The 23,938-nt window shown below is 54.1% G+C and overlaps 2 protein-coding genes across 13 annotated transcripts in view; one reads left to right on the top strand and one right to left on the bottom strand.

Annotated features, from left to right (window-relative positions):
* Positions 1-3,858, top strand: part of SNX27 (sorting nexin family member 27) — an 87,174-nt gene extending 83,316 nt beyond the window's left edge. For 2 of the 3 annotated variants that reach the window (XM_003125761.6, XM_013997139.2), the window contains one exon: positions 13-3,858. In XM_003125761.6, coding sequence (XP_003125809.1) covers positions 13-60 — 48 coding nt within the window. In that variant the 3' untranslated portion in view covers positions 61-3,858. The remainder of the gene's footprint in view (positions 1-12) is intronic. The other variant, XM_021089855.1, reaches the window with a different exon arrangement.
* CELF3 (CUGBP Elav-like family member 3) lies at positions 2,075-23,938 on the bottom strand. 10 transcript variants are annotated; one of them, XM_013997147.2, is made up of 14 exons: positions 23,839-23,938; positions 22,961-23,066; positions 21,636-21,718; positions 16,481-16,529; positions 15,958-16,086; positions 15,745-15,824; positions 14,600-14,743; positions 14,304-14,445; positions 13,924-14,073; positions 13,439-13,504; positions 13,011-13,145; positions 12,654-12,797; positions 11,582-11,719; positions 9,019-10,022 (listed from the first exon to the last, which is right to left on the bottom strand). In XM_013997147.2, exons 4-13 carry the CDS (start codon positions 16,527-16,529, stop codon positions 11,592-11,594), a joined length of 1,167 nt encoding a protein of 388 aa, XP_013852601.1. In that variant the 5' UTR covers positions 21,636-21,718; positions 22,961-23,066; positions 23,839-23,938; the 3' UTR covers positions 9,019-10,022; positions 11,582-11,591. The 10 variants fall into 10 exon arrangements, 8 of the variants coding, with proteins under 8 accessions (XP_013852597.1, XP_013852598.1, XP_013852595.1 ...); XM_013997143.2 differs by lacking the exon at positions 23,839-23,938 and having other exon boundaries at positions 2,075-10,022; positions 13,011-13,142; positions 22,961-23,832; XM_013997144.2 differs by lacking the exon at positions 23,839-23,938 and having other exon boundaries at positions 2,075-10,022; positions 15,958-16,083; positions 22,961-23,832.

The raw sequence follows: 23,938 nt of genomic DNA, 5'->3' as shown, positions 1-23,938 counted from the left end.
TTTTCCTTTCAGAACATTTTCCAGATGGCGAGGTCACAGCAGAGGGATGTGGCCACCTAGCCTTTCGTTACCCCCTTCCCTTCTTTTCACCCTCATCCTCTTATCCCTTTCGTCTCCCATGTCAGACAGAGTAACCATTAACACAAAGGAAGAGAAAACGGAAAAAAGTCATTATATTCAAAAGCCCTAAACTAAATATTATTAATAATCCCTCTGAATTTCCTATCTCTGGAATTGAGCTGGTAGAGAACAGCAGATTGGTCAGCACCAGGAGTCAACTGAGTTAAGACAGGAAAAGAAATAAGCCCAACCAACTCGCCAAAGGTATCTTTGTCCTTTTACCTGGGCCTCATACCAACAGACTCTCCTTGTACTATATTTTTAAAACTGGAACTATGAACTCCATCCATTTGCACTGTTCAGACATATATATGTATGTATGTAAAAATTATATATACACAAATTAGCTGCACGTATATACATATATATATTTCTTTTTAAATTTCATATTGATGGCAGTACCTTTTTTAGCTTGTGTTTTTACACACCTTTCACTAGAATTCATGACTTCTCTCTTGCTCTCTTTATTTTGAAACAAACTTTAAAAAGAAAAAAAAAAAAACTTTACAGGGAAAATACCTCTCCTCATGAAGGACTCAAAGTTTACAACCTGCTTGGGTTTCTCCCCCTTTTTTGTATTGAGTGACGATTGTGGATCATGGGTTGCCATAGAGTCTGAGGAGCATAGTTTCTTTATCTTCCGAGAGGCTGCTGGGGAGGAGAAAGGTGTGTTTCTCAAGGGCAGCAAGGCTGCAGATCTGTAGGGAGAGTCTAATGATTTGGTGTGGCCTCTTGATTCCAAGACAACTTTCCTGGTTCATCTCTCTCTTCCACTCATGGCTTTTAGCCACATTATACATCTTCCTGCTTCTCCAGGGTCGCCTGTATGCTTTCCTGCGGTTGGCCTAGAATGAAGTGGGGCGGGGTGCCCTCAGGATGATGTTGATGCCACAGGAACCTGAAGTACTTCGTGACTGTGATTTCCCATTCCCCTGCTGTTTCTAAAGCAGGGACAGTACTCGGGACCAGAGTTAAAGCTGATACCTTTAGGCACAAAGATTGGATTTAGGTCGGGGGAAGGGAGGCAGAAAGGCCCTATGTGCGTAAGCTTTTCCCCACTCCATTCCTGACCAGTAACCACCCATAACTATTGCATTCTCCTCGACTTCCTTAAACAGCTGTGTCGGAGAGGGATCTGACAGTATCCTCAAGGCCTTGGGGAAACTTGGATTGGGTCCATGGTCTGTGCCAAGCAAACCATAGCCCATCTGAGCCAGCTCAGGACTCAGGAAGGAGCAGTAGGAGTATGGTTGATTTGGGTTGGATCTTAACTTTTAATTAAAAGGAGACTGAAGGAAAACCTTTTTGTCCCTCAAAAAGCTCCTCGTCTGACCTTGCAGTTAGACTTTTTGAGACCTAAATGCTACATCCCAGGGTCTGGGCCAGGGCTGCCTAGAGTAGGGCAACATTCTCAACCCCCAGGCTCCAAAGATAGCGCATTGGGAGTTCCAGGTCTGGCTCGGATGCACCTGAAACACATTTTTGAGCCTTCTTTTCTTTTTTCCGTCTCTACCTTCTAAACAAAAACCTCCGTAGGATGGCATTTTTGCTTTGTCTAACTGGGAGACAACCGTAGTTGGTTGTATTCAACTCCACTGAGCAGTGTTGGGGTGGTTTGAAGTTTCTGGTTTTTGTAACTTGTTTTTGCAGGCCACTTTTCTTTCTCACTCTGTTATCCTGGCAGCCACTTTCCCCTGGGGAGTGTGGGATCATATAGGACATCCTAGCTTCCCTCCCCTTCTCCAAAGCCAGGTGGAATCACAGAGCACAGGATGTAAGAAAGCTGAATTTTAAAGTTGCAGAGAGTGATCCCTGACTTGGAGGCTTTGGCACAGAATTAACATCATCTGGCTTAAATGAATTTAATAATGAGCCATAGGACCCTGGAAAGAAGGTATTTGATTGCCCCCTCCAAGATGCTGAAGAGGGCTTTGGCACTGGCTTTGTTCGAATGTTAAAAATAGCAGCAGTTTGTCCCCTGATCCCTCAGAGTGGGAGAGGAATGAACAAACCCGGGAGTCCATGGAAAGCCCAAATGCTGACCTCCAGATGAGGGCATCGGGGAGGCCCTTAGTGTGGATAGACGCTGCTCCGTTCCCCATCTGACCTGGCACTCACTCGATGCTTGGAGACTGGGGGAAGGCCCCAGAGGTAGTTAGCCTCTTAGTAGAATCTGTTTAGGAACAGCCCCTGCTTCAGGTTATACAACTCACAAAGCCCCCGGCTACAGCTTGAAGGGGATGGGTGGGGCACGTGAAGGGGCGCTGCCTTCTCTCTCACCCACAGCAGGTGTCCTGCCATGGAGGCAGAGGTCGCCGTGGTGGTGGAGCGCCATAGGGTCAAGCTCTTCTTTGCATGAAGCAATGTTAGTGTGATACCCTTTCCCTCTTGCTTTGTACTTCCTTTCTCGAATCCTTCCCACCTTTCTCGGTCCTGGGTTCTGCCCAGGGAGGTTTCTACTCAGTCTTCTTCTGCAGTTTGTCTCTAGGAGATGGAGAGGCTCTCCCTTCCCCCTGCTTCGCCCCAGCAGAGCCAGCAGGATGTCCCTGAACTCCTGTTGTTCTCCCTTCCCCAACAAAGAGTTTCTATCCTCTTTGATCAAAGCTCATAGTTTTTATGGATCAGGAGAAAATGCAGGCCCTCAGAAACTAATCCCTGCAGAAGGGTTCCTTGGGCCATGCTTTGGGTTTTCTGCTCTTCCTGTTTTTATTCTACTCTCTTTTTTTCTGCCCTCCTGTGCTCTGGGCCTAAGCTCAGTACAGATGAGTGTTCAGGGCAGCTCCTAGGCCTGGACAGCTCTCGGGGAGGAGTTAGATAAATGTTCAACATCCCCATGCCTGGCCCATCTAGTTTCATCCTTTAGTTACCCGGGCCAGTAGCTTTGGGTTCTCCCCTCTTGTAGCTCCAAATCCAATGCTTGGAGCAGTGGTATAGGGCTCTTAATAGGAGGTGACGCCTCTCTCTCATTTCAAAATTTGCCAACTTAGGGCCTGGCTCTGGAAAGCAGTTTTCTTAAAGAGGACTGCATCCTGGGTGATCTGAAATCTCCAGACCTAGAGGGACAGCTGTGCCCTCCCTTCTCTCCTCTGTTCTCTGGCTAAACTGATTTAGCAGTAGAAACCATTTGGTGTGTTGGACTCTAGCATACCACTAGGTTCCTCCCAGGTTCCCTGTGTCATGTTAGCTTCCTTTTGGAGGGAGGGTGATGTGGCTGAATACTCAAGAGAGCAGAGGCGGCGGGTGTGCTTCTAAAGAAGCTCCCCATCTTCCGATTCCTCCTCCGACCTTCCTCTTCCCCCAGGTCTCACTGAGACGGGCAGCGTCAGCTCACTGCTCAGCAGTAATGGAGGCTGTGGGAGAGGCTCAGGGCTCTGGGGAAGAACAGAGTCAAGAGGGGAGTGATATGGGGTGGAGGCACTTAGCCAACCGCTAAACCTGGACACCAATTTTATATCATGCCCCCTTTTTAAGCTGGTGAGCTGGGCTTCAGTTTTCCCCAGGCCATGCACACTTTTAATTTATTTGAGAGAAACTCTAATTGTATTTTCACTGCAGTATCTTGTATTTTTTATTTGTGATTTAAGAAATGTGAAGAGAAAATACACAGACACACAATGGCTAACAGTGATTCTTTCATTCCTTGTTCTAGAGCTAACCACTCTAAACTTGTTTGGTAATGTCACTTAGTGTAATTAATTGTAACATATTCTTTTAAATAAATTGATTTATTGATGAAACTATCCTTTGGTTTCCTAGACTACAAATCCTTTGGGTTGTGTGGGAAGAGGTGAAGAAGGGACATTGGAGTTCGAATGTTCAGTCTGAAGATGGGCGGGAACATCTCACCAGTTCTCTTGAGCAACTAGAAAGGGCAGGAGATGGGGAGGGGTGGGAAAAGGAGAAGCCAGGAGGCCCCCTGGCCCAGAGCTCTGTTTCCAGTGGCTCCTTTGAAAATCCCTTCTTCTCCCTGAGCTCTCAGGGTTGGTTATGCCAGCTCGCACAAACTCCATGTTAAGACTCACAGGACTTCTCTCGGACCTCAGCCTTATGCAGATAGAGCCTGGCAGAGCCCTTGGGACAGATCTTAGCACTGTTCCCTTACCCCCAGCAACGTGTATATGGCTTTTCATTTTTCGAATAACTTAGGAAACTTCTCTCTGGAATCTGAACTGAAAGGTACATATTACCTCTAATGAATGCAGCCCAATACCATGTACTCTGGGTGTTATAGCCCTTCCTCTGCCCATACTCCTGAGAATAAGTGTAGTCTTGCATGTTCTTTGCTTCTGCAGAGGAATCTCATATACTATGGCCTGCGTACTCTTAAGAATATCTACTCTGAGAGTTCCAGCTGTGGTGCAGAGAGTTAAGGATCCAGCATTGTCTCTGCAGCAGTGTGAGTTCAATCCCCCAGCCTGGTGCAGTGGGTTAAAGATCTAGCATTGCCACAGCTGTGGCATAGGTTGCAGCTGCAGTTTGGATTCAGTCTCTGTCCTGGGAACTTCCATATGCCACAGGCACAGCTGGAAAAAAAAAAAGGAAAACCTACTCTGCTCAGTGCAGAGGCTGAATCTGCACTGAAAAGCCCAGCACTTCTTTTAGGTTGGATATTTTAAATTATTTTTATAGACCTTCCTGTTTTTGTTTTTATAATCTCTGTGTGCTTTTGCTCCTTGATTGGAGAATAAGAGCAAGGAGTAGCTGGACATTTTATTTGGCAGTTCAGGAAGAGATGTTGCTCTGGGTCTCTCACTCAGCCATCAGCACTGAATATTTGGAATCTGGTAAATATTACTATGCTAATAGAGGGAAATGTTTCTTTCTTTTTCCTTTTTTTTTTTTTTTTTGGCTGCACTCAAGGCATGTGTAAGTTCCCAGGCCAGAGCCGAAACCTGTGCCACAACTGTGGCAATGCCAGATCCTTAACCCACTGTGCCAGGCAGCGATCAAACTGAAGCTGGGAACCAAGCTACTACAGAGACACCACCACCAGGTCCTTAACCCACTTTGCCACAAGGGGAACTCCAAAAATTTTTTTCTTTAACAAGGAAAGAATCCAGAGAAGTAGAAAGTGAAACTCCAGAGTTAGAATTAACAGAAGTTAAAGTCAAACATTTATTGAATATCTTCTGTGTGCAGGGCATAGATACTGAAATTGATACAAAAACAAAGTAAAAGTCTCTGCTAGCTTTTAGCCTCACAGAGCAATGAACATGATACCCAGCAGTGGAAGGGTTAAGTGCCAGAAAGACCAGAAAAAGAGGAAAGATCTTTCCATGGAGGCTGTTAAGGAAATCTTAACATAAGAAAGTGGTGTTTAAGGTGAACCACTGGGAATGGGCAAGATTTCAACAAAAAGGCATTCAGCAAGTTTTATTAAGCCATTATATGCCAGATAACTATTTGGGAGCAAAAAGATACGGGGTGGAGAATCAAACTTGCCCAGATAAACAAGAAATGGTCCTATTTGATTAGGACTTAAGAGGCATGTAGGAATAAAACAAGATCAGCCTTTGGAGAGCCTTAAATGCCAGGTGAAGTGTTCTACATTAAAAAAAAAAAAAAGTTTTGTTGTTTCTCATCAGCTGCAGTTTAGAAACATCGATGTTTCAGAATATATACAGAGGAATCAATTAGGAACTAGACATGATAAGAAACTGCATGATTTCAAATTATGTTAGGGCAGTGATAACTTGAAATGGGGGAAATGGGTGTGAGAAAAATTGTGGAGTTAAAATATTTGTGATTTAATACTAAACATTGAATTTATGTAAAAGACTCCCAAGGTTTCATGTCTAGGTGATTATAAAATAGATATATTTAAGACTTGAAACTCTGGGGAAGAAAATATTTTAGCTCTGGACCTATTATGATTTAGGCATGTGTGAGAAACCTGCATATTGGTGTCCAGGAGTTAGTTCTTAATTATTTGCTGAGCAGTTTCTAATGTTCCAGGCACCAATTAGGGTGGTGGGGATTCAACAGTGAAAAAGGCAGAGTAAGTATCTGTGAATGAATTTGTAGAAGGCAGGTGGCTTCCCTGGAGAACAGGTCGTAGGAGAGCAGGAGAGGGAACTCAGAAACAGGTGAGGAGGGAACTGCAGGCCTCCAGTGGGCGAGGGTGACCTGGGCAGTGTTGATGGCAGTAAAGATGCATTTAGAGAGAGAGCCAGTAGGGCTTTGCAGCTTGGATGCTAGACGTGACCGAAAGGGTGTGGTCAGAGACCTGGCCTAAGTGGGTACATGGTGGTGCTCTTGACTAGCGAGGAGGACCGACAGAGGGCCAATAGGTTAGAAACACACAGCTGGGAGTTATTTTCATCAAGCAGATGAGAAAACACAACCTCATTTATGGGGAGTAAGGGGAAGCTGTCAACTTGGGGACATAGACTGACAGAGGGGCCAGAGAAGGAGAATCTTAAGAGCCAGAAGCTTGACTCAGGGCTGCCCAAGCTCTCAGATTTGGAGAAGAGAATGAGGTTTGGCTATCAGTCGCAAATACAAGCAGTGAAGGGTTTTAAAATTTCAGCAGGAGAATTAAAAGGCAAAGGAAACCCTGCAAGTCAAATCTAAGGAAATGACACACTTTGCATTACATTCGTAGATTTTAAAGCTCTGAAAATTCGGACCCAGAATGGGAATGCATTGAAGGACCTAAATGTTTTTCTTTCTAAAACTGGAAGGCTTTCCCCAGCCCCTGCTATTAACCTGTCAGCTCCACTTTCTGCCTCGAGAAGTTATTTTCCTTCTCTCTTCTCTTTATGCTGCCATTAACATTTGAACAGTAACTTAATTATTTTAGAGGAAACTGGTGCTGAGTTTCATCTTGTTTGGTCTGAAGTTGGGTGATCCTATTTGTCATCATTTCCTGTTTCTTCTGCCTTTTATTACTGAGGCCTCTTCTGTTCAGAGATGTTAGTGAACTTTGATAGCTAACAGCACTACCCTTCCTTTATACCCGTTCGATGATATTGAAGCTGGTGTCGTGCCCAAGAAATCTGTCTTCATACAAGAAACAAGTTTCTTTTCTGTCTCAGATGGCCTCCTGTGTTTTGCTGTCAGAGTACCTGGAGATTCCGTGTCCAGATGTTGTTTCGATTCTCCAAAAGAAGCCTCTGTCTTCTCATCCCCACCATGCAACCTGACTTAGTCACCGCTTCTCTGGAGAAAATCTGGCTGCAGCCTTGCAGGGAGGGGAGACAGCAGGGAGCAGTGACAGGCAGTAAATGTAGTCTTCAAGGTTTGTGTGAGGGGCCTCCTGAGATCTGGAAAGATGCCAGGAAGGAGGAGGCTTCCTAGTCCTCCAAGGCCCAAATCCCAGGAGAATCTACCAGCCAGTAAATCACTCCAGGAGCTGCCCTTTGGTTTAAACCTTACATCTTTCTGTCCTAACCCAGAAACTGTTGCAAAGCCAATGTGAGCAGCTCAGGGGAACATTCATTATGTTAATACCAACTCCTATTCTCCTCCTCCTTATGCACACCTCCCTCTTCCCATCTCTGATTGAGCATGCGTACGCGCCCCCACCCCTGTATCTCTAATTGAGATTTCAGATCCTTCATACTTGGCTCAGAATCCTGACTGGATTCTCTTCCTTCTGAGTAAGTCCTATCCCTGATTTCTTAACCTATCCAAGAGACTTTCTTCCTGAAACAATGTCCACAGGTACATCCCTAGAGTGCTGCACATGTTACTTCTCTTTTTAACTCTTACTAGTTTGGGACGGTTTTAAGAGAAGGCAGAAGTGTGGGGTGGAGGTGGGGATTTACTCATCTCTCTAAGCTCCCAGAACAGCTTTGGCCTGAGGCCAGTTTGGGGCTGGAAGGTCCTTTATAAGCAGGATGTAAAGAGGGTGGAGTAGCAGGTGGCTGCCAAGAAGCCAGTGCCCCATGGGCTGTGAATCAAAGAGGATACTTGTGTGAGCCCCTGACCCCAGCCTGAAAGCAGTTCACAGAGGAATCTAGGAACTGGAGGGATCTTAGGGCTTAATGCATCTGCCTTCTGCTTGATAGGGGTCACTACTCCAGCCTGCTAGATGCTTCTTGGATCTAGTTATAAGACAAGAGCATCATGGGCTTTTCTGCCTGGGTTCCGTTCCTGCAGCCATCCCTTAGTCACTTTGCGACACTGGGTAAGTTAACTTACCTCCAAAGCCTTTGTCTCCTTGTCTGTAAAATTATATCCTGGAGTTCCTGTCGTGGCTCAGCAGTAATGAACCCAACTAGTATCTGTGAGGACACCAGTTCAATCCCTGGCCTCGCTCAGTGTTGGTTAAGGATCCGGCATTGCACAGAGCTGGGGGGGTGTCAAAGATACAACTTGGATCTGGCGTCGCTGTGGCTGTGGTGTAGGCCAGCAGCTGCAGCTCCAATTCGACCCCTAGCCTGGGAACTTCCATATGCCATGGGTGCGGCCCTAAAAAAGTCCTGCTTTGCAGGGTTGTTGGGAGGTTAAACGAGGAAATGCACATTAAAGGCCTAGAAGGGAGCCACATACAGAGCAATTGCTTCATAGATGGTGGTGGTGCAGTCAGCTCCCAGTATCCGCCCCCCTCCCTGGCTGGTGCTGGGACAGCTCACCCACATGAACAAGGGAGAATTTGGGGTCTGGGCTGTGAGATGTCCTCAGCCTTCAGCGGGACAGGGCTGAGTGTGGGAGAGGCCTGCCGACCTGCTTTCTCCCCTCTGTGCCCAGCTCTGCAGAGCTTTCCAGAATTAAGTGCAAAAGAAGGGTGGAAGGATAGGATCTTGAAGCTTGATCAAGCCCCAGACATGCTCCGGGGCGAGGGCTGGGCCTTCCTGATAAGAGTTTTCTCTCCCAACCTCACTCTCCCTCCCCACCCTCCCCCTCCCTGATACGCTCAGTCCCCTACCTTCCACCTCCCAAGACGCTTATGTGGTGCTTTTAAAACTTTTTTCTTTATTTAGACAGAAAAGACCAACTCTTTAAAAGTAAAATGCAATAAATAAATAAGTTAAGCATAGAGAAGTGTCTGAAACTGACTCCCCGCTCTCCCCTTACCACTCCCACCCCCACCCCATTTCTTCTCCCTAAAACCTCTTTCTAAAGAAAATGATCAGGTAATAAACCCTTTAGCCCTCCCCACACCCCTCTTCCCAGATACCCAGTTACCCCCCAAAGCAAAGGGAGAAATCAAGAGAGAAAAAAATCCAAGGGAAACATTGTCTAAACTCCCAGAAAGAGAGATGGCAGCGTCCGGGCCGGGCCGGGTAACGCACGGGTGGTTGTGGTATTTACATGGAGGGACCAGCAGAGACTGTAAACATTTTTAGGGGGTTGGGGGAGGTCTTTTCCTCGTGAAAGGAGGAGGGTCTCTGTGGCTGACTGGCAGAGAGGCAGCCCTCAGGGCGCCCCACACCCTCCTTAGAGGGGGCCCTCGGGGAGGCAGTGAGTTTTAGGGCTGGGAGCCCAGGGTTCAGGGATATCCTACCTCTAGCCGAGGGTGGCAGGGGGTGCGAGAACCAGCTTCTGAGAAACCCCTCGTGAGGGGAAGAGGCTGGGGCTGGGGGAGCTGGGGCGCGTGGGGGAGGCCCCTGCTGCCCTCCCGGCAGCACAGGTAGAACAGGCCCACTGGTGGGGGAGGCAAGTGCGAGAGCTGGGCGCACAAGGCCCGGCACAGGAGCCCCATCAGAGGGCAGGTACCCCGGAGCCTTCGAGCCTGTTCCTTGCTCCCTCACAAAGGCCAAAAGGGCACCTGGGAGGAAACAGGCCCTTCAGGGGAGACGGGGTGGTGGCAGCAGGCCGGTGTCCTGTGCCCCCAAGGGCCATGAAGCAGCGTTTGCCCCAGAGCCCAGTCAAGGCCCAGGGCAGATGTGCAGAGAGGGCTGGGGCCAGTCGTGGGGAGAGGGGGTGAGGTGCCCCTTCCTCTGGTGTCTCCAGACCTGTGAAAGGAAGGAAACGTGGGTGAAGCTGCGGGGAACACAGTACCCGATGCAGGTCGCAGGCCCTGGGGGAGCAGAGGTGGCTGAGGAAGGCGGTCATCACAAAGGCCTCGGTCCAGACTGAACCATCTGGGCCCCCAGCCATTCGACAAGGGGCAGGGAGGGAGGGCGAGGGAGGGAGGGGCTGGTGATTACAAGAAACCAAAGGATATTAGGAAGGAAATATTCAAACACCCCGTGAGAAAAAGAGAGACTGGAAGATAAGGAGACGGACTGGAGGAGGAGAGGCAAAGAAATGAGACAACAAACAGGCAGGCAGAGGTGACTCGGAGAAAGGAGGAGGGGTGCAGTGTAGGAACAGACACCTGGAAAAAGAGCAAGGGGGCATCCGCAAAAGGGCGGCAGAGCAGGCCAGGGTGGAACCAGGGCTGGGCTTGGGGCTGGAGTCTCAAGGGGTGAGACCCCCTAGCCCCTGGGGGGTGCTCTCATTCCTTTTTGGAAAGGAACAAAGAAAGCAAGAGAGAAATGCACAGAACACGGACCACAGTCACCAACCACTGTTGACCAAGCACATCCCGCGAGCTGCCCCCGGCCCTGACCCTGGGCTGGGGGGCGCTTCCCTCCGCGGCCCCCTCCCCAAATAACAAACAATCGGCTCCAAAGACAACACGCTCGTTCCATGCAACTTACAGGGGCCCGGAGCAGGGGTCCGGGGATGGGGGCTTCGGCCGACAATGGACACGGGCCCTGGGCTGGGGGGCCCCCCAGGGTGGGGGGAGTTAAGCAGCCAGGATTGGGGGGAAAGGGGGAAAAACAGAAAATGTGGGTATTGTTTTGGGGTTGTGTTTTCTTAGGGGTTTGGTCCAAAGAAGATTAAACAACACAAAAGTAATCAAAGCTCACAGCTCTGCGGCCATGAGGTTGAGGTGGTGGCCGGTGATGGAGTGGAGGGGACCTGATAAGTGAGATTGACAGGCAGTCCAGCACCTTCAGCTGCCTCCACCTGAGCCAAAGCTGCTCCCCAGAGGCCTGATGCTCGGACTCCACTGTCCCACAGGGGAAATCACCCGGGGTCCAGGGCACCGGGCCTGATGTCCTCGCTTCTCAGGACAGATATTCTAGGAGCCAGTGGTTCTAGGGCCCTCCACTACCCTAAACCAGCCCCCTATTTCCCCAAACCCTACTCCCCTAATTCTACTCCAACCCAAAGGAAAACCAGAAAGAGAGAGACACAAGACACATGGACACTGACCGGACAGACGAGAACAGATATCGGGGAAGTTCTAGGGGGTGGACACAGATACAGACAGACTTGGCTCTGGGGTCACAGTGTGTGAGTGTGTGTGTGTGTGTGTCTGTGTGTGCGTGTGTGTGAGAGGGAGAGACATGGATGACTGAGAAACAGCTGAGAAAGCTGCTCCAGATCCCTGCTTCAAGCGCCCAGAGTCAGGGCTGGGTATCCTGAGGGAGGTGGGGAAGGGGGTGGGGGAAGTCCAAGTGAGGGCCCTGGCTGTGGTGTGAGGGAGCTGGAGAGGTCACAGGAAGGGAGCAGGACCCACCTGGGGGCCCTCAGTAGGGCCGGTTGGCATCCTTGGGTCGCTTTAGCTGGACTTTGAGGCGCTTCATGCCAATCTGGAAACCGTTCATGGCCTGGATGGCAGCCTGGGCACTGGCTGGATTGTCGAAACTCACAAAGCCTGAGGTAAGAGGGGCATAAAGCTTGCCCTGGCCTCCTCACTCTTCTGTGCTTAGACCAAGGCCTGCTCTTTGCTTTCCCATCACCCCCCTACTTCCTCCAGGTCTCCCAAATGCCCAGAAAACTGCCCAGCACACAGTAGGCGTTCAGTAAGTCATTGACAGGTTGAGTGAATGAGTCCAGTCTAGCCTCCTGCACACCCCAGGACGCTCCTGTCCACATTCTTTGAGGGGCAACCCCTTCCTTGGCCTGGAGAGCTCAGAACCTGTCCTTTGAAAGCTCCACTCCAGACCCTAAATGACTTCTGAAGCCTTTCCCAAAGCAGCCTTTCAAAGAGTGAAGGCAGGGAGTTCCCGTCATGGCGCAGTGGTTAACGAACCCGACTAGGAACCATGAGGTTGCAGGTTCGGTCCCTGCCCTTGCTCAGTGGGTTAACGATCCAGCGTTGCCGTGAGCTGTGGTGTAGGTTGCAGATGCAGCTCGGATCACGCGTTGCTGTGGCTCTGGCGTAGGCCGATGGCTACAGCTCCGATTCAACCCCTAGCCTGGGAACCTCCATATGCCGTGGGAGCAGCCCAAGAAATAGCAACAACAACAACAAACGACAAAAGACCAAAAAAAAAAAAAAAAAAGAGTGAAGGCAACTAAACCCTGCTCCCTAAGCCTTCCTTTTGAAAACAACTTCCTCAGAGAGCATGGATTTGACCCGTTCCTAAGGAAAAAGGTGAAGCTATAGTTTTCTGGAGGAAGAGATGGGCCTGGACAGAGGCAAGTGTGGGGTGTTGGGAGTGTAAAAGAAAAAAATGGGTCTTTCAGACCTTTGCACAATCTGGATTTCAAATATTGGGCCCACTGCAACCATAAGTGCTTTCGAATGTATCAGACCTTGTCCTCACCTGGGCCATATTTTATCTTTTGGATCATCCTGTTCTTACCAAAACACTTGCTCTGATTGGTGGCCCGATCAACAAAGACTTTGGCTGAGATGACGTGGCCAAAGGGGACAAACATCTGCAGGATCTCTGAGTCAGTGAACTCCTGGGGCAGGTGGTAGATGAAGATGTTGCAGCCGTCAGGGCCTGGGTGGCAGCAGAGAAGGAAGGAAGAGCTCCATGTCTGGGAGACAGACAAGGCGCGAGGGACCAGGGAAGGCAGCCCCCAAGCTGTGGGCCAGGGCACCAGCCACCCCTCTCCAGTCTCATCCCCACATATGGGGCCAGACAGAGCTGGCCTTGGAGCCCCCAGCAGGGGCACCCCATCCCTGAACACTCTCCCCCGGGACTAGGCCACACCTTCCCGTTGCTGCTGCTGCTGCTGTTGCTGCTGCTGCTGCTGCTGCTGAGGAGGAGGTGGGGGCTGCTGGGCCACCAGGGCAGGAGGCTGTGGGAACGCAGGTGCCACCAGGCTGTAGGCTGCCGGGTAGGCTGCTGGCGGGGGGGAACAGAGAGCGCAGATGGGGTTCCTGAGATGCCCCCAGCCCTTCCAGCCAACCCAGTGTCCCTCCCCCTAGCCCAGGCCGACGGAGTGGACAGGGCTGGGCCCTAAGGTGCCAGAGGAGGAGCTGCCTCAGACCGTGGTGCACCACCCATAAAGGCGCATCTCACAGGTATGGCCTGTCAGTGAGTCCGCGGTCGTGGTTGGTGGGGACCATGAAGCCCAGGCCCAAATTCTGGGCCCGTTTCCTCTTGCCAACCCTTCCACCGGGGCCGGGGCTCCTCACCTGTGTAGTGCTGCATCCCCGCATAGGCCTGCTGCAGGGGGTCCACGGGGGCCGCGGGGCTCTGAGCTGGGGAGAGCAGCACTGACCGTGAGAGTGGGGCTGCCACGCAGCTGGGAGCCCCACCAGTGGCTCTTGGAGCAGAGGCCCAGCAGGTGGGGAGGAGAGCCTCGTGGGAGAGCATGGGATGTGAAATGAGAAAGCAGAAAGGCACAGAGCCATGGGAAGAGGGGAGGGCCAGGCATTAGCAAGACCTGAGTCTGTGACTGGCTGTGCAGCGCTCTACACCTTGGCCAAGTCACTTGGCCTCTCTACACCTCAGCTTCCCTGGCTGAGACGTGGAAGGAACACCCCACCCAAGCTAATAGCAGGAGAAAGTGCCTTGTAACCCCAAAGCCTGGAGAGGAAGGTGTGTCACACCTGCAGGCAGTGAGAGTGGTGGCTGGGATTGTTGCTGGGGAGAGGGGTGGGCAGGCAGAGAACCCCACCTGGGTAGGGGTGGACCCCGTTGGGATACAGAGCATCAGGGGCAGGCTGCCCAGTGGGCTGGGTGGGCACCGGGCTGTAGCCGTTGACGCCCAGGGCAGCAGGGATCGCAGAGACAGGTGTGGCAGCGATGGCAGGAGGGGTGCTGGTTCCTGGGGAGGAGAAATCGGCAGAGACAGAGCAGAGAAGTGGACACACAAATGTCAGCAGAAAACCGGTCAGTAAGTCTGAGGGCAGAGGGGAGGAGGCAGCTACTCTCTGACCCCTGACCTCTCCCAGGCCCCACGGCTACCCTGAGCCATATGCCCCTCTCCCCATCCCCACCACGGCGTGGTTCTGACCTGCCCCATTCACACCCTGCCCAGCCCAGCCTGGGCCGTACCTGAGGATGGGGTGATGGGGGTGGCGATGAGGCCATTGGCATTGATGGCGGCCATGTGCTGCATCTGCACGGCAGCCATGGTGGCCATGGGGCTGAGGTAGGCACTGTGAGCCGCTACCAGGGCCGCCTGCTGCTGCATCAGCTGGGGACAGGGGAGGAGAGAGAGTGGGGCTAGCTCCCCTGCACCCTGGCCTGGGTCCCCTCCCAGCCCCGGACCTTGGCATTGGGAGGGTGGGGGCAGGACAGGAGGCCAGGATAGGGGTGGGCCAGGCCCGGCCCCAAGGGGCAGTGCTCACGGCCTGGGTGTAGGCGCTGTAGGCTCCAAACTGGAGGGCGATGGGGCTGAACATGCCCAGCTGGGTGGCCACCTGCTGCATTCGGCGGAGACCTCGCTCCTTCTCCGTGTCAGCAAACTTCACCACCAGGCTGGATGAGGCACCCTGGGCACCAGCCCCGCAAGAGGTCAGCGGGATGGAGTTGGGGGTCTCTCCTCCTCAGAGCCCTCAGGACCTGGCCCCAAGTCCATCTCGCATGGCTTGGCCTCTTTGGGAGGGCAGCCATTGTTGTTCTTATGTCAAGTGGGGAAACTTTCGTCCCACCCCTCCCCTGTACCAGGCTGTGTGAGAGACTAGACAACATCAAGGAATGTGAGGGCATGTGCTTAAAAGGGGAGAGAGCTACCGGAAGGCAGAGGGCATTCCTGGCTTCTCCAGGAGGATTCTGAGCCGGAAATCATCCCCAGGGCGCATCAGCAGCAACAAACCTTTGAGCTCATCTTGCCCGGTAGCTACTCCCTCACCCCACCCCCACCCCCATGTCCCTCCTCATGGTGTGCTCAAGGGATGCAGCCTCGAAGCTGAATAGCAGCCCACACCTAGAAAAATCAGCCTGGAACCTTTGCAAGAGTTGTAGAACCCTATGCTCTGGAATGCAGCTCTCTACCTGCAGCTGCATCCTAGCACCCAAAACCCTGCTAAGTGCTTTTGTCCAGTCTCTGCTGGAGAACCTGAGTTATGAGAGGCTCACCTCCTTGGGAGCCAGCCAGTTCCGTTTGAGAGGTTTGCTGTGCGGGGGCAGTGGGATGAGTGTGCAGAGGTCACGTGGGGCCTCTAAGCACGTGTCCTGATGTCCAGCCAGGGGCGGGGTATGGGAAGCGTGGGAGAAAAGGTGTGAGGTGGAGGAGGCTGAGGGATGGAGGAGGCAGGAGAGGAGCGTGAGGGCATGTGGACCGAAGATGAGGCACAGGCGTGGCGAACAAGAAACAGGGAGGAGTTATTTGAAAGGTGATGCTTGTCCCTAAGAGGTTTGATTCTCCTGCCAGAAAATTCTTTTGGAATAAACTCAGAGGCCCTATCCGGAATGGACTGTCCCCTCTGAGCCAGGGTCTGGTGTGGGCCCAGCGAGGCTGGAAGAGGCCCGAGGGCCAGGCAGCAGGGCTCACCGGCAGGGTCCGGCTGCTGTGAAGGGTGTTGATGGCCGCCTGGGCCTCGGCATGGGTCTGGAACTTCACGAAGGCGCAGCCTGGAGCATTTAAGAGGGACAAGAAAAGGGTGAGTGTCCATGCTGGAGGGCCCCCACTGCCTGAGGAAAATGTGGGAGGGGCAGGAAGGCGGAGGCCCTGGGGGGGGGGGGCGGGTGGCAGACGGGTGGCTACCTTTGCTGGTGCCGTCTGGGCCCCGGAGCACAGTGCACTCGTCTATGGTCCCGAAAGGCTCGAACATCTTCCGGACGTCTTCATCTGTCTGCTGCTTCCCTAGCATCCCCACAAAGAGCTTCCGGTCTTCTGGGGGGTAGGGCACAGGAGGAAGGGTAGGTTCAGGGCCTCCTGGCTGCTTTTCCAGCCCTGCTCCTCACCTTCAACTCTTCCCTGGAAGCCCCCTCACCCCGGGACCCATGGCACTTAGGATATGACGGTGGGGGATGGGCTACAGTTACACAGAGGTCACATGCCAGTTCTGAAGGACTGCCTTGCACGCCACTCTGGGCCTCAGTTTTGCCATCTCTGTAATGGGTGAGCTCATAGCCCCTCTCGCCTCGCTGACTCCTATGCCCACCTTGACTGGGAACCCTCCAGAATTCTCAGACTCCCTTCCTCAGGAAAAGCTGCCCCTCAGCTACTCCAAACCCTGGGCCTGGGGATTGAGAAGAAGGACTGTGGCCAAAGGGACAGAACCTACCTCCACGGCTCTCGCTGTCGGCTGGCTTGACCTGGATGGGCCTGTTCATCTAAAGGGAAGAAGAGAAGGCAACTGCTGGCACCCTCCCCAGGACACCCCGAGAGCCCTCCCCACGCCGGACCGGAGAGGCTGCAGGGAGTGAGCCCAGGCCCAGCCCTCTGAACTGCTGGTGGGAAGGAAGGGATGGGGCTTAGTCTCGTTTGGAATTAGGACCCAGAGGATTAGAGGCAGTGGAAGGAGAGGATGTAGGGGAGGATGCACGTGGAACACGACTACAAGCTCAGGTAGGGCCCCAGATGGTTGGGCCTGGGGGAGGTACTGCTGTCCTGAGGGAGAGAGTGGGGCTGCCCAGAGGGGCCCAGGTCTGAGATGGGCCCCAACCCAAGGGCTATTCGGCAGGAGCTGCCTCAGTTCTACAAAGTAGGAGCTACAGAGGCCACCCATCCAGCAGCCCCAAGGAGGACTCTAGACTGAGGGAGACCCCACAGATGCCCGGACTTCCTTCTGACCCCTGGAGGTGTGTCTGCCTCTCTTTCTGCCCCCTCTGCACCCCTTGACCCCGGGGGAAGGCACTCGGGCAGCACAAAGGGAGCAGATGCCCAGTCTCCGTGGCAACGGAAGAATGCGCGCCATGGCAACCGCCCACTCAGCCTGATTTATCCGTCCCCGTCGCCCTGGCGACCGTGGTGACGTCATCACTTCTGCTGCTCCACACACCCGGAGAAGGAGTGGGGAGGGGGGTGGGAATAGGGTATGCAGGGGGTGGAGGATTTAGTGGGGGCTGGGAGGTGGGGGAGGGGCCCAGGAGAGCTTCCTGATTCTGGAGGGAGGGGCCGTGCTGTCCAGGCTCCTGCCTTCCTTTTCCAGATCAAATCCTTGATGTATCACGGCTGAGACAGCTCTCAAGGAGGAATTGTTGTCCCGTGCTCATTCTCCCGGTACCCTGTACCCCGGAAGTCCTACCGAGCTCTCCCCTCTCCCCTACTCCTGCATCATCTCCCTTTGTTCAGCCTCCGGTGGAAATGCTGTTTCCCTCTCCCTGTTCCTGTCTGGTGAGAAGACTTGGGAATGAAGCCTGCAGGTTGATTTCCTTAACCACAGTGGGCAGCATCTTAGGAACTGGAGAGGGAGGGGAAGGACTCAGTATTTCATGTCTGAAAATATTTTGCTACTGAAGACTTTGACCCCTGGAGCCACACCTGGTCACCCCACTCATGTCATGGTGGAGCAGACCTAGTTCTAGTGACCAAAAATAAGTAAACAGAAGAAGCCATTCATCTACATTCTGAGGGTGGGGTTAAAGTTACCCTCAGGAAAGGCACTGGACTTCCAGGACTGGCCCTGTCACTCACGAGCTGGGTGACCTTGGACAAGTCATTTCTCTCCTCTAGGCCTCAGCTTCCTTATCTGTAAAATGGGCTGGATGGGGCGGCCTTGGAGATCTTGTGCGTCAGCATTTAACACAGAGAAGAGCAGAAATAATAGTTGTTCCTGCCCCTGCTCACCCTGCACCCTCTTCCCAGGCGTCAGATCACGCCATATAGTCTGGCTGGACTCTGCCGGAATCTAGGCCCCACCTCAACCAATACTCCCTCCCTGTCCACCCCTCCCCCCCAAGTCCCTGGATCTGAGAGCAGCTGGTAGGGGAGGGGGGGTAACAGTCACACAAATCCTCTGGCCAATCTGCCCCAGCTTTATCCTCCACCAATCTGGGATTATCCCATCAGAGATTCAATCTCCTCAGGGGTGTGTGTTTGTGTAGCAAGGGCCGATGCTCAGGGCTCTTGCTTGGTCTTTCACTCTCCTCTCCTGTACTCGGGTCAAAGCCATCAGGAAGCCTCTTGGGCATCTCAGCAGCCAGTCCCCCCACCCCCACTGCAGAAGAGGTGGGATCAGAACCGCAGTCACAGCTTCCGGGACTTCTAAAGCTAGGCATTAACCTCTTCCCCACAGGCCCCTGGGGATTTGCTGTTCTAGTTGGGGATGGGGAACCTGGGATCCAGAGAGAAAGGATGGCACTCCCTCCCTGCGAGGCTCCCAGGCACAAAAATAGCATATCAATAAATATCCACAGCTGATATGGATTCGCACAAACACACACACAAGTGCACAGACCACAGCACAGCCCAGGTTGACGGAGGCTCTGCCCACACCCCTACAGCAGACGGCTCCCTCCGCGGCCCCCAGTGCCCCATTCCCAGCCTCTCCTTGGCCTGGCACTTCCTGTGGGAAGCTCAGCCTTTGTTAGCTCAGCTCGGCACACCTGCCCCCTCCCCCGAGTCCAGCTGGGCCCTGTTTACCTGGCAACCCGGGCCTTGCTTCCCTAGCTACCACCTGCCAGGTGATAAGCCCTCCCCAGGGCCTCCCAAAGAAGAAGGGGCTATTTCTACTCCAACCAGGTGTCTCTGAGACACCCCCCACCAACCTGGCCACTTGTTAATAAGTCTCTCTCACCAACAGCAAAGACCCTCCTTCCCAGAAGAGCTCCCCATGCCCACAAAATCTAATTTTCCTGAGGGCACAGGCCTCATGCCCAGCCACTCCTGGCTCCAGACTTGTACCTGGTGTCCCAGGCCGCATAGGTCTTCTCCCTGGAGCCAGAACTCACCTGCCCAACAGCAAGCTGACAGGCAGGACCCATGGCCCCTGAGGGGATTTTGGCCCAAGTAGAGGGGGAGGGGCAGGTCTCAGTTTGGGGGGTGGGGGGATGTGCTTGGGCTGTGGGATGGAAATCCTGTGAAATCAGATTGTTAGGTTCATTATACAACTACAGATGTGATAAATTCATTTGAGTAATTAAAAAAAAAAAGCGAAAAAAAACCCCAGCAAGCTGATGGGCAGGACCCATGGCCCCTGAGGGGGATTTTGGCCCAAGTGGAGGGGAGGGGCAGGCCAGACTGAGGGAGTTCCTGACACCATCACCTCCAGGAGGCCACACCCTACTCTCAGGAAGAATCCAGGGCCCTGTGACAGAGCCTGCCTTAGGAACACTTAGGGGAGGGAGAAGGAGATGGGCTTAGCTCCCATCTTTCTAGATTCCAGGGTGACAAAGATGGGGAAAAAGGAGAGGGCTAAACGCCTCCAGTAAAGAAAGAAGCTGCAGTCAGAGGGCACAGAGATTAGAGAGGAGGAGGAAGGTCCCAACACAATTGTGCAAAAGCTGACACACTGGACACACATGCACACTCACAAACACACACTCAAGGACAATCTGAGGGGAAACAATGCTGCCAGGAAGGCAGGTGGCTGAGAAGAGACCTGGGGGCAAACAGGGTCAGGCACAGCTTGGTGATGGGCATCTACCGCCCTGGTCTGCTCCCCGAAACCCCCAGCATGGGGGCACCCTTTGGAGAAAAAAAAATCCCTCATTTCCTACCAAAGGCTCTGACAGGTGCTGCTGGATTCAGTCTCCTGGGGCAAGGACCAAAGTGGGGGACTCAGCCTCACCTGGGAGCTTGGGGTGGGGGAGACAGTTATCAACCAGGGTGAGCCTCTTGATTGCCTCCCACCCTAGGGCTTATTTCCTCAGGAAGAGGAGGCAGTGCCTTCCTACACCCAGGAAGGAGCCCTGCCTGAGCCACACAGGTGGCCAGAGGGGGACAGAGTCAGGGCAGAAGTCGCCAGCTGGCACAGAGGGCCCTGGGGCTCCTGCCCACCTGGGCGGTAGCTCTCACCCACGTCTCCACTGCAGGCCCCCTGCTCTCTACCTTCTCCACCCCTCTGGTTTCCTAAGGGGCTCTGAGAGATAAGAGGCAATAGAAAAAACAGCAATGGAGATGAAAACTTGATTTGTGAGGGGCCTTCACAGAAGAAAGGGAGAGGGAGTTGCAAGGTCAGGCAATGGGAACCAGGCTTCCTGGGATGCATGCGCGCGCACGTGCGCGCGCACACACACACACACACACACACACACGTGCTCCTGGGATCCCAGGCCTGCTCACACATGCACGGATCCTTAACTCTGTGGGCGATGGTGGTTCTGGGCTGCCTTGCCCTTGAAAGCAGGGAGCTGGCAGTGGATCTGCTCTCCCAGTGTTCTCAGGGTGGGGACCCAGGGAGGGGGTCACAGACCTATGGAGGGCTTGAAGTTGGGAGCGGTGGAAACAGTTCTAATTTTTCTTGATCTCCCTACCCTCTTTCCCATCTATTTTGTCTGTTTTCCTCCCAGGAAGAGCTGGAGAATCAGGCTCCATCTCCATTTCCCACTCGGGAAAGAAGGTGAGGAGGTGACAGGTGTGTCTCCAGCGCGCAGACTGTGTTTAGCACGTGTTGGCTGGAGGGAAGGATGGAGTTCGCTCTCGGGAGGTACTTTCCAGGGGACACAGCAGAAGCAGATGGCTATTGAAAGGGAATGGCTCATCCTTCCCCCCAGTACATGTAAGTGGGGGCAGTCTGAGATTCCTTATTCCTACCCTTGCCAGCCCAGGTCAGGAACAAGCTGCAAGGCTGGATGAGAAGACAAAGAGCTCTGACCTTGCAGGAGGGAGGCCACGACAGAGGCCACCCCTGCCTCCCTGGGCACACTTGGCGGATCTCCGCACTGATGGCTGCCCCTGTCCCTGCCCCTGCCTGCTGCCCCCTGCCCGCCTCCGTATGGTGAACTCAGGCTCACCAGGCCCTGATGCCCCCTGATGTCCCCTGATGCCCTGTGCCACTGTCCCGAGGCTTTTCCAGGGAGCCATGAGCCTGTCCCAGCTCAGAAGTCAGCACAGAGGTGCCAGTCCAGCAGGCCCCCTCCCCCCATCTCAGGCTTCGGGCACCCCTCCCCCACCTCACGGCCAGATTTCCTACCCCCCCCAACACAAAAGAGCGCTTGCGTGCCTCCTGCTCTTTCTGCCCACACTTGGTGAACAAAGTCTTCTCCCAACCAGCTAAGTCCTCCCTCTAAGGGTCGCCCCAGGGGCAGGTTGGGAAGTGGGGAAGGGGCGGCCTCTGCTTGCATTTCTCGAAGTTTACATTTAGTCTGCTAACCGCTCTTTTCCTTCTCTCTTAGTGGGGAGCATCACATGCATCTTCAGCGAGGAAGAGGGATGTTAGAAGAAGGAAGGGGCTTTTGGTGCTGAGAGGAGGTGAAAGGATGCTCTGTGTCCTGGGAAAGTGGTGCCCCCTCTAAGGCCCTTCGCAGCCCCCTAGCCCTGTTACGGCTGGGACTCACCCCTGGAAGCGTCTTCTGTTCGTGCAGGGCGCTCTGGGCCTTCAGGGCTGAATCGCGGGCACAGTATGTCAGGAAGGCACATCCTGAGGAGGGACAGGGGCCGAGAGACCAGGTCCGGGGGGAGTCCCCGGTCTCCCCTCCCTAAAAGGCCTCCCCCTCCCACGAGACTGGGGACTAGGGCGCATGTCCCTTCTGGCTGCCTTCTGCCTGCCTGAGAGGGGGCAAACCTTCTGCCTCGGGAGTCTCTGGGCTGATGGGCATGGGGCAGAGACCCAGAGGCTGGGAGGCTTGCACGGCGGCGGCGGGGTGCTGGACGCGGGAGAGCGCTTGGGCTGTCGGGAGCCAGGGCTGTGGTGTGGGGGGAGGAGAGGGGCATGTGATCTCAGACGAGTGTGTGTAGTGTGGCTTCCTCTCTCCCTTAGCTGGTCTCTTTTCCTCTTTCTTCTTCACCTCCACCTCCTCCATCTTGTCACCGTCACCCCTCTCCTATCCCCTGTCCCCTATTTCCTCCTTCCCAACTCCAGAGGAAGCAGGTGGAGGGTGGAGAGTGGACTAGAGAAGGAAAGGGAAGAGAGGGTAGCAGGAGGTCCCTGGGCTGGTGGATGGGGTGGCTGCACGGTCCCAGTGCCTGGAGCTCTCCAAGTCCTGACCCGCCTGACCCTGCCTAGCCCCACAGCCCTTAGGCCAGAGGCTCAGCCTCTCTTCCCCCCAGCTCTCTTAACTTTCCAGTCCCCCACACTTCCCAGATCTTTACCAATCTCTGTCCTTCGCACACTGTTTCCCAGGTCCCTCTCTTTACTCCTGAAGCTGCCCTGCCCAGTCCCTGTCCATCCACTCTTTCCAGGTTGAGCACCTGACTCTGCATCCCAACCCCCATCCCAGTAGTATCTGAGGCTACTAAGACTCTCAACCTTGTGTGTGTATGTGTGTGTGTGTGCACACGCACACACGCTCATATACACACACACCCGCCCAGCTCCTTATCTCTCAAACCAGCTGTCTTGTTCCTCTATCCTTCCTTGAGTTTATCCACGACATTATCCCCCTCAGCTCTGAGATCCACATCTCTGCAGCCCCTTTGACAACTAACTCTTCCCCCCAGGAGGCTCTCCTTAGTCCTCCATCAGGAGTGCCCTGGTCACCCTGGCTGAGTTCTCCTCTAGCTCCTCCATCCACACTCCCCAGCCCCTCAACTCTTTTCCTTCCCAACCAGATCCATTTTTTCCAGCCCCTCCATCCCTCCAGCCTGGCTTGCCCCCTCCTCCCAGCCTCCCAGCCCCCCAGCCCACTCCCCGAAGCCTCTCCAGCCTGGCCTGACCCCTCACCCTTGTGCAGCCCGGTGTACTTGTCCTTGATGACAGTCAGCTCGAAGATCCGACCAAACTGTTCGAAGATGGGTTTCAGGTCCTTTTCCTCCAGATGCCTCGGGATCTGCCCCACAAACAGCTTGATGGCATCCGGCTCCTTCATTGGGGCGGCCCACGAGAAGGGGCCGAGGGGAGCAGGGAGAGGCCCGAAGGCCAGGGGGAGCTGCCCAGCAAGGAGGCAAGTGGCCGGGGCTGGGGCCCAGCCGGGGCTGGCTTTCCCTTTGGCCCCCAACCACAGTGCTGAACAGAGGGCAGCGCTGCACACAAAGGAGGCCCTGGGAGTTGAGGGCTAGGGTCAGGGGTCTAGGCAGACACTGTCATGCCACCAGGGGGCATAGCCCAAACAAATGATCTCCCTCCCAGAGATCTGGCCAATATCCCAGGATGGGAAGCAGTGTGGCCAAGACCTGGAGGGTTAGGGTGGTAGCAGGGGCACTGGGAACTGGGGGTTGAGACAAGAGCTGGAGGTGGAGGAAAGGGCCAGAGAAGGGCGCTGGGAATGGAGGCTGAGGGGTTAGGGTGCTGGTACGCTTGTCAGCAGCGTCGGGGGTGGGGGTGGGGGTGGGGGAGGGCACTCCTGATGTGGGGCAGGTGGAGCGCTCGCTGGCTTCCCCGGGAGGACACCTCCCCTGTGGCTGATCCTTCTGCTGGGTCCGAAGATCCCTGATGCCAGATGCTTGATCTCTGATGGCGGCAGAGCTCCGGGGGGGTCCCTTTGGCCCTGCCGCCCCCCTTCAGGTCCTCCCCTCAGCCCCCCTCCCACCCCCACCCCGGTCCCCGGGCCTGGGCTGCTGCCGGCTGCTCCCGCCGCTGGGGCTGCCTGCTTTCCCGGTCACCTGGGTCCCGGAGCTCTGCTCTCCGGCCGCGCTCTCCTCAACAAAAACCTCCCCCCTCCACACCCCCCTCCCCACTCCCACCTCCTTTCCCCTGACATCA

The sequence above is a fragment of the Sus scrofa genome, chromosome 4, assembly GCF_000003025.6.
Source record: "Sus scrofa isolate TJ Tabasco breed Duroc chromosome 4, Sscrofa11.1, whole genome shotgun sequence".
Classification (NCBI taxonomy): Eukaryota; Metazoa; Chordata; class Mammalia; order Artiodactyla; family Suidae; genus Sus; species Sus scrofa.
This window is presented reverse-complemented; position numbering and strand designations above follow the sequence as displayed.

Bases quoted from the DNA above. Each gene is read 5' to 3' on its own strand.
- CELF3 (XM_013997140.2), bottom strand. From the start codon at position 22,100: ATGGAGGAGGTGGAGGTGAAGAAGAAAGAGGAAAAGAGACCAGCTAAG. The intron at 14,744-15,744 runs GTGAGCCCTGCT...GCTGGTGCCCAG, and splicing joins ACAGCAGCCGGACCCTGCCG to GGTGCCTCATCCAGCCTGGT. The intron at 11,720-12,653 runs GTAAGAACAGGA...CTCTTACCTCAG, and splicing joins CAATCAGAGCAAGTGTTTTG to GCTTTGTGAGTTTCGACAAT.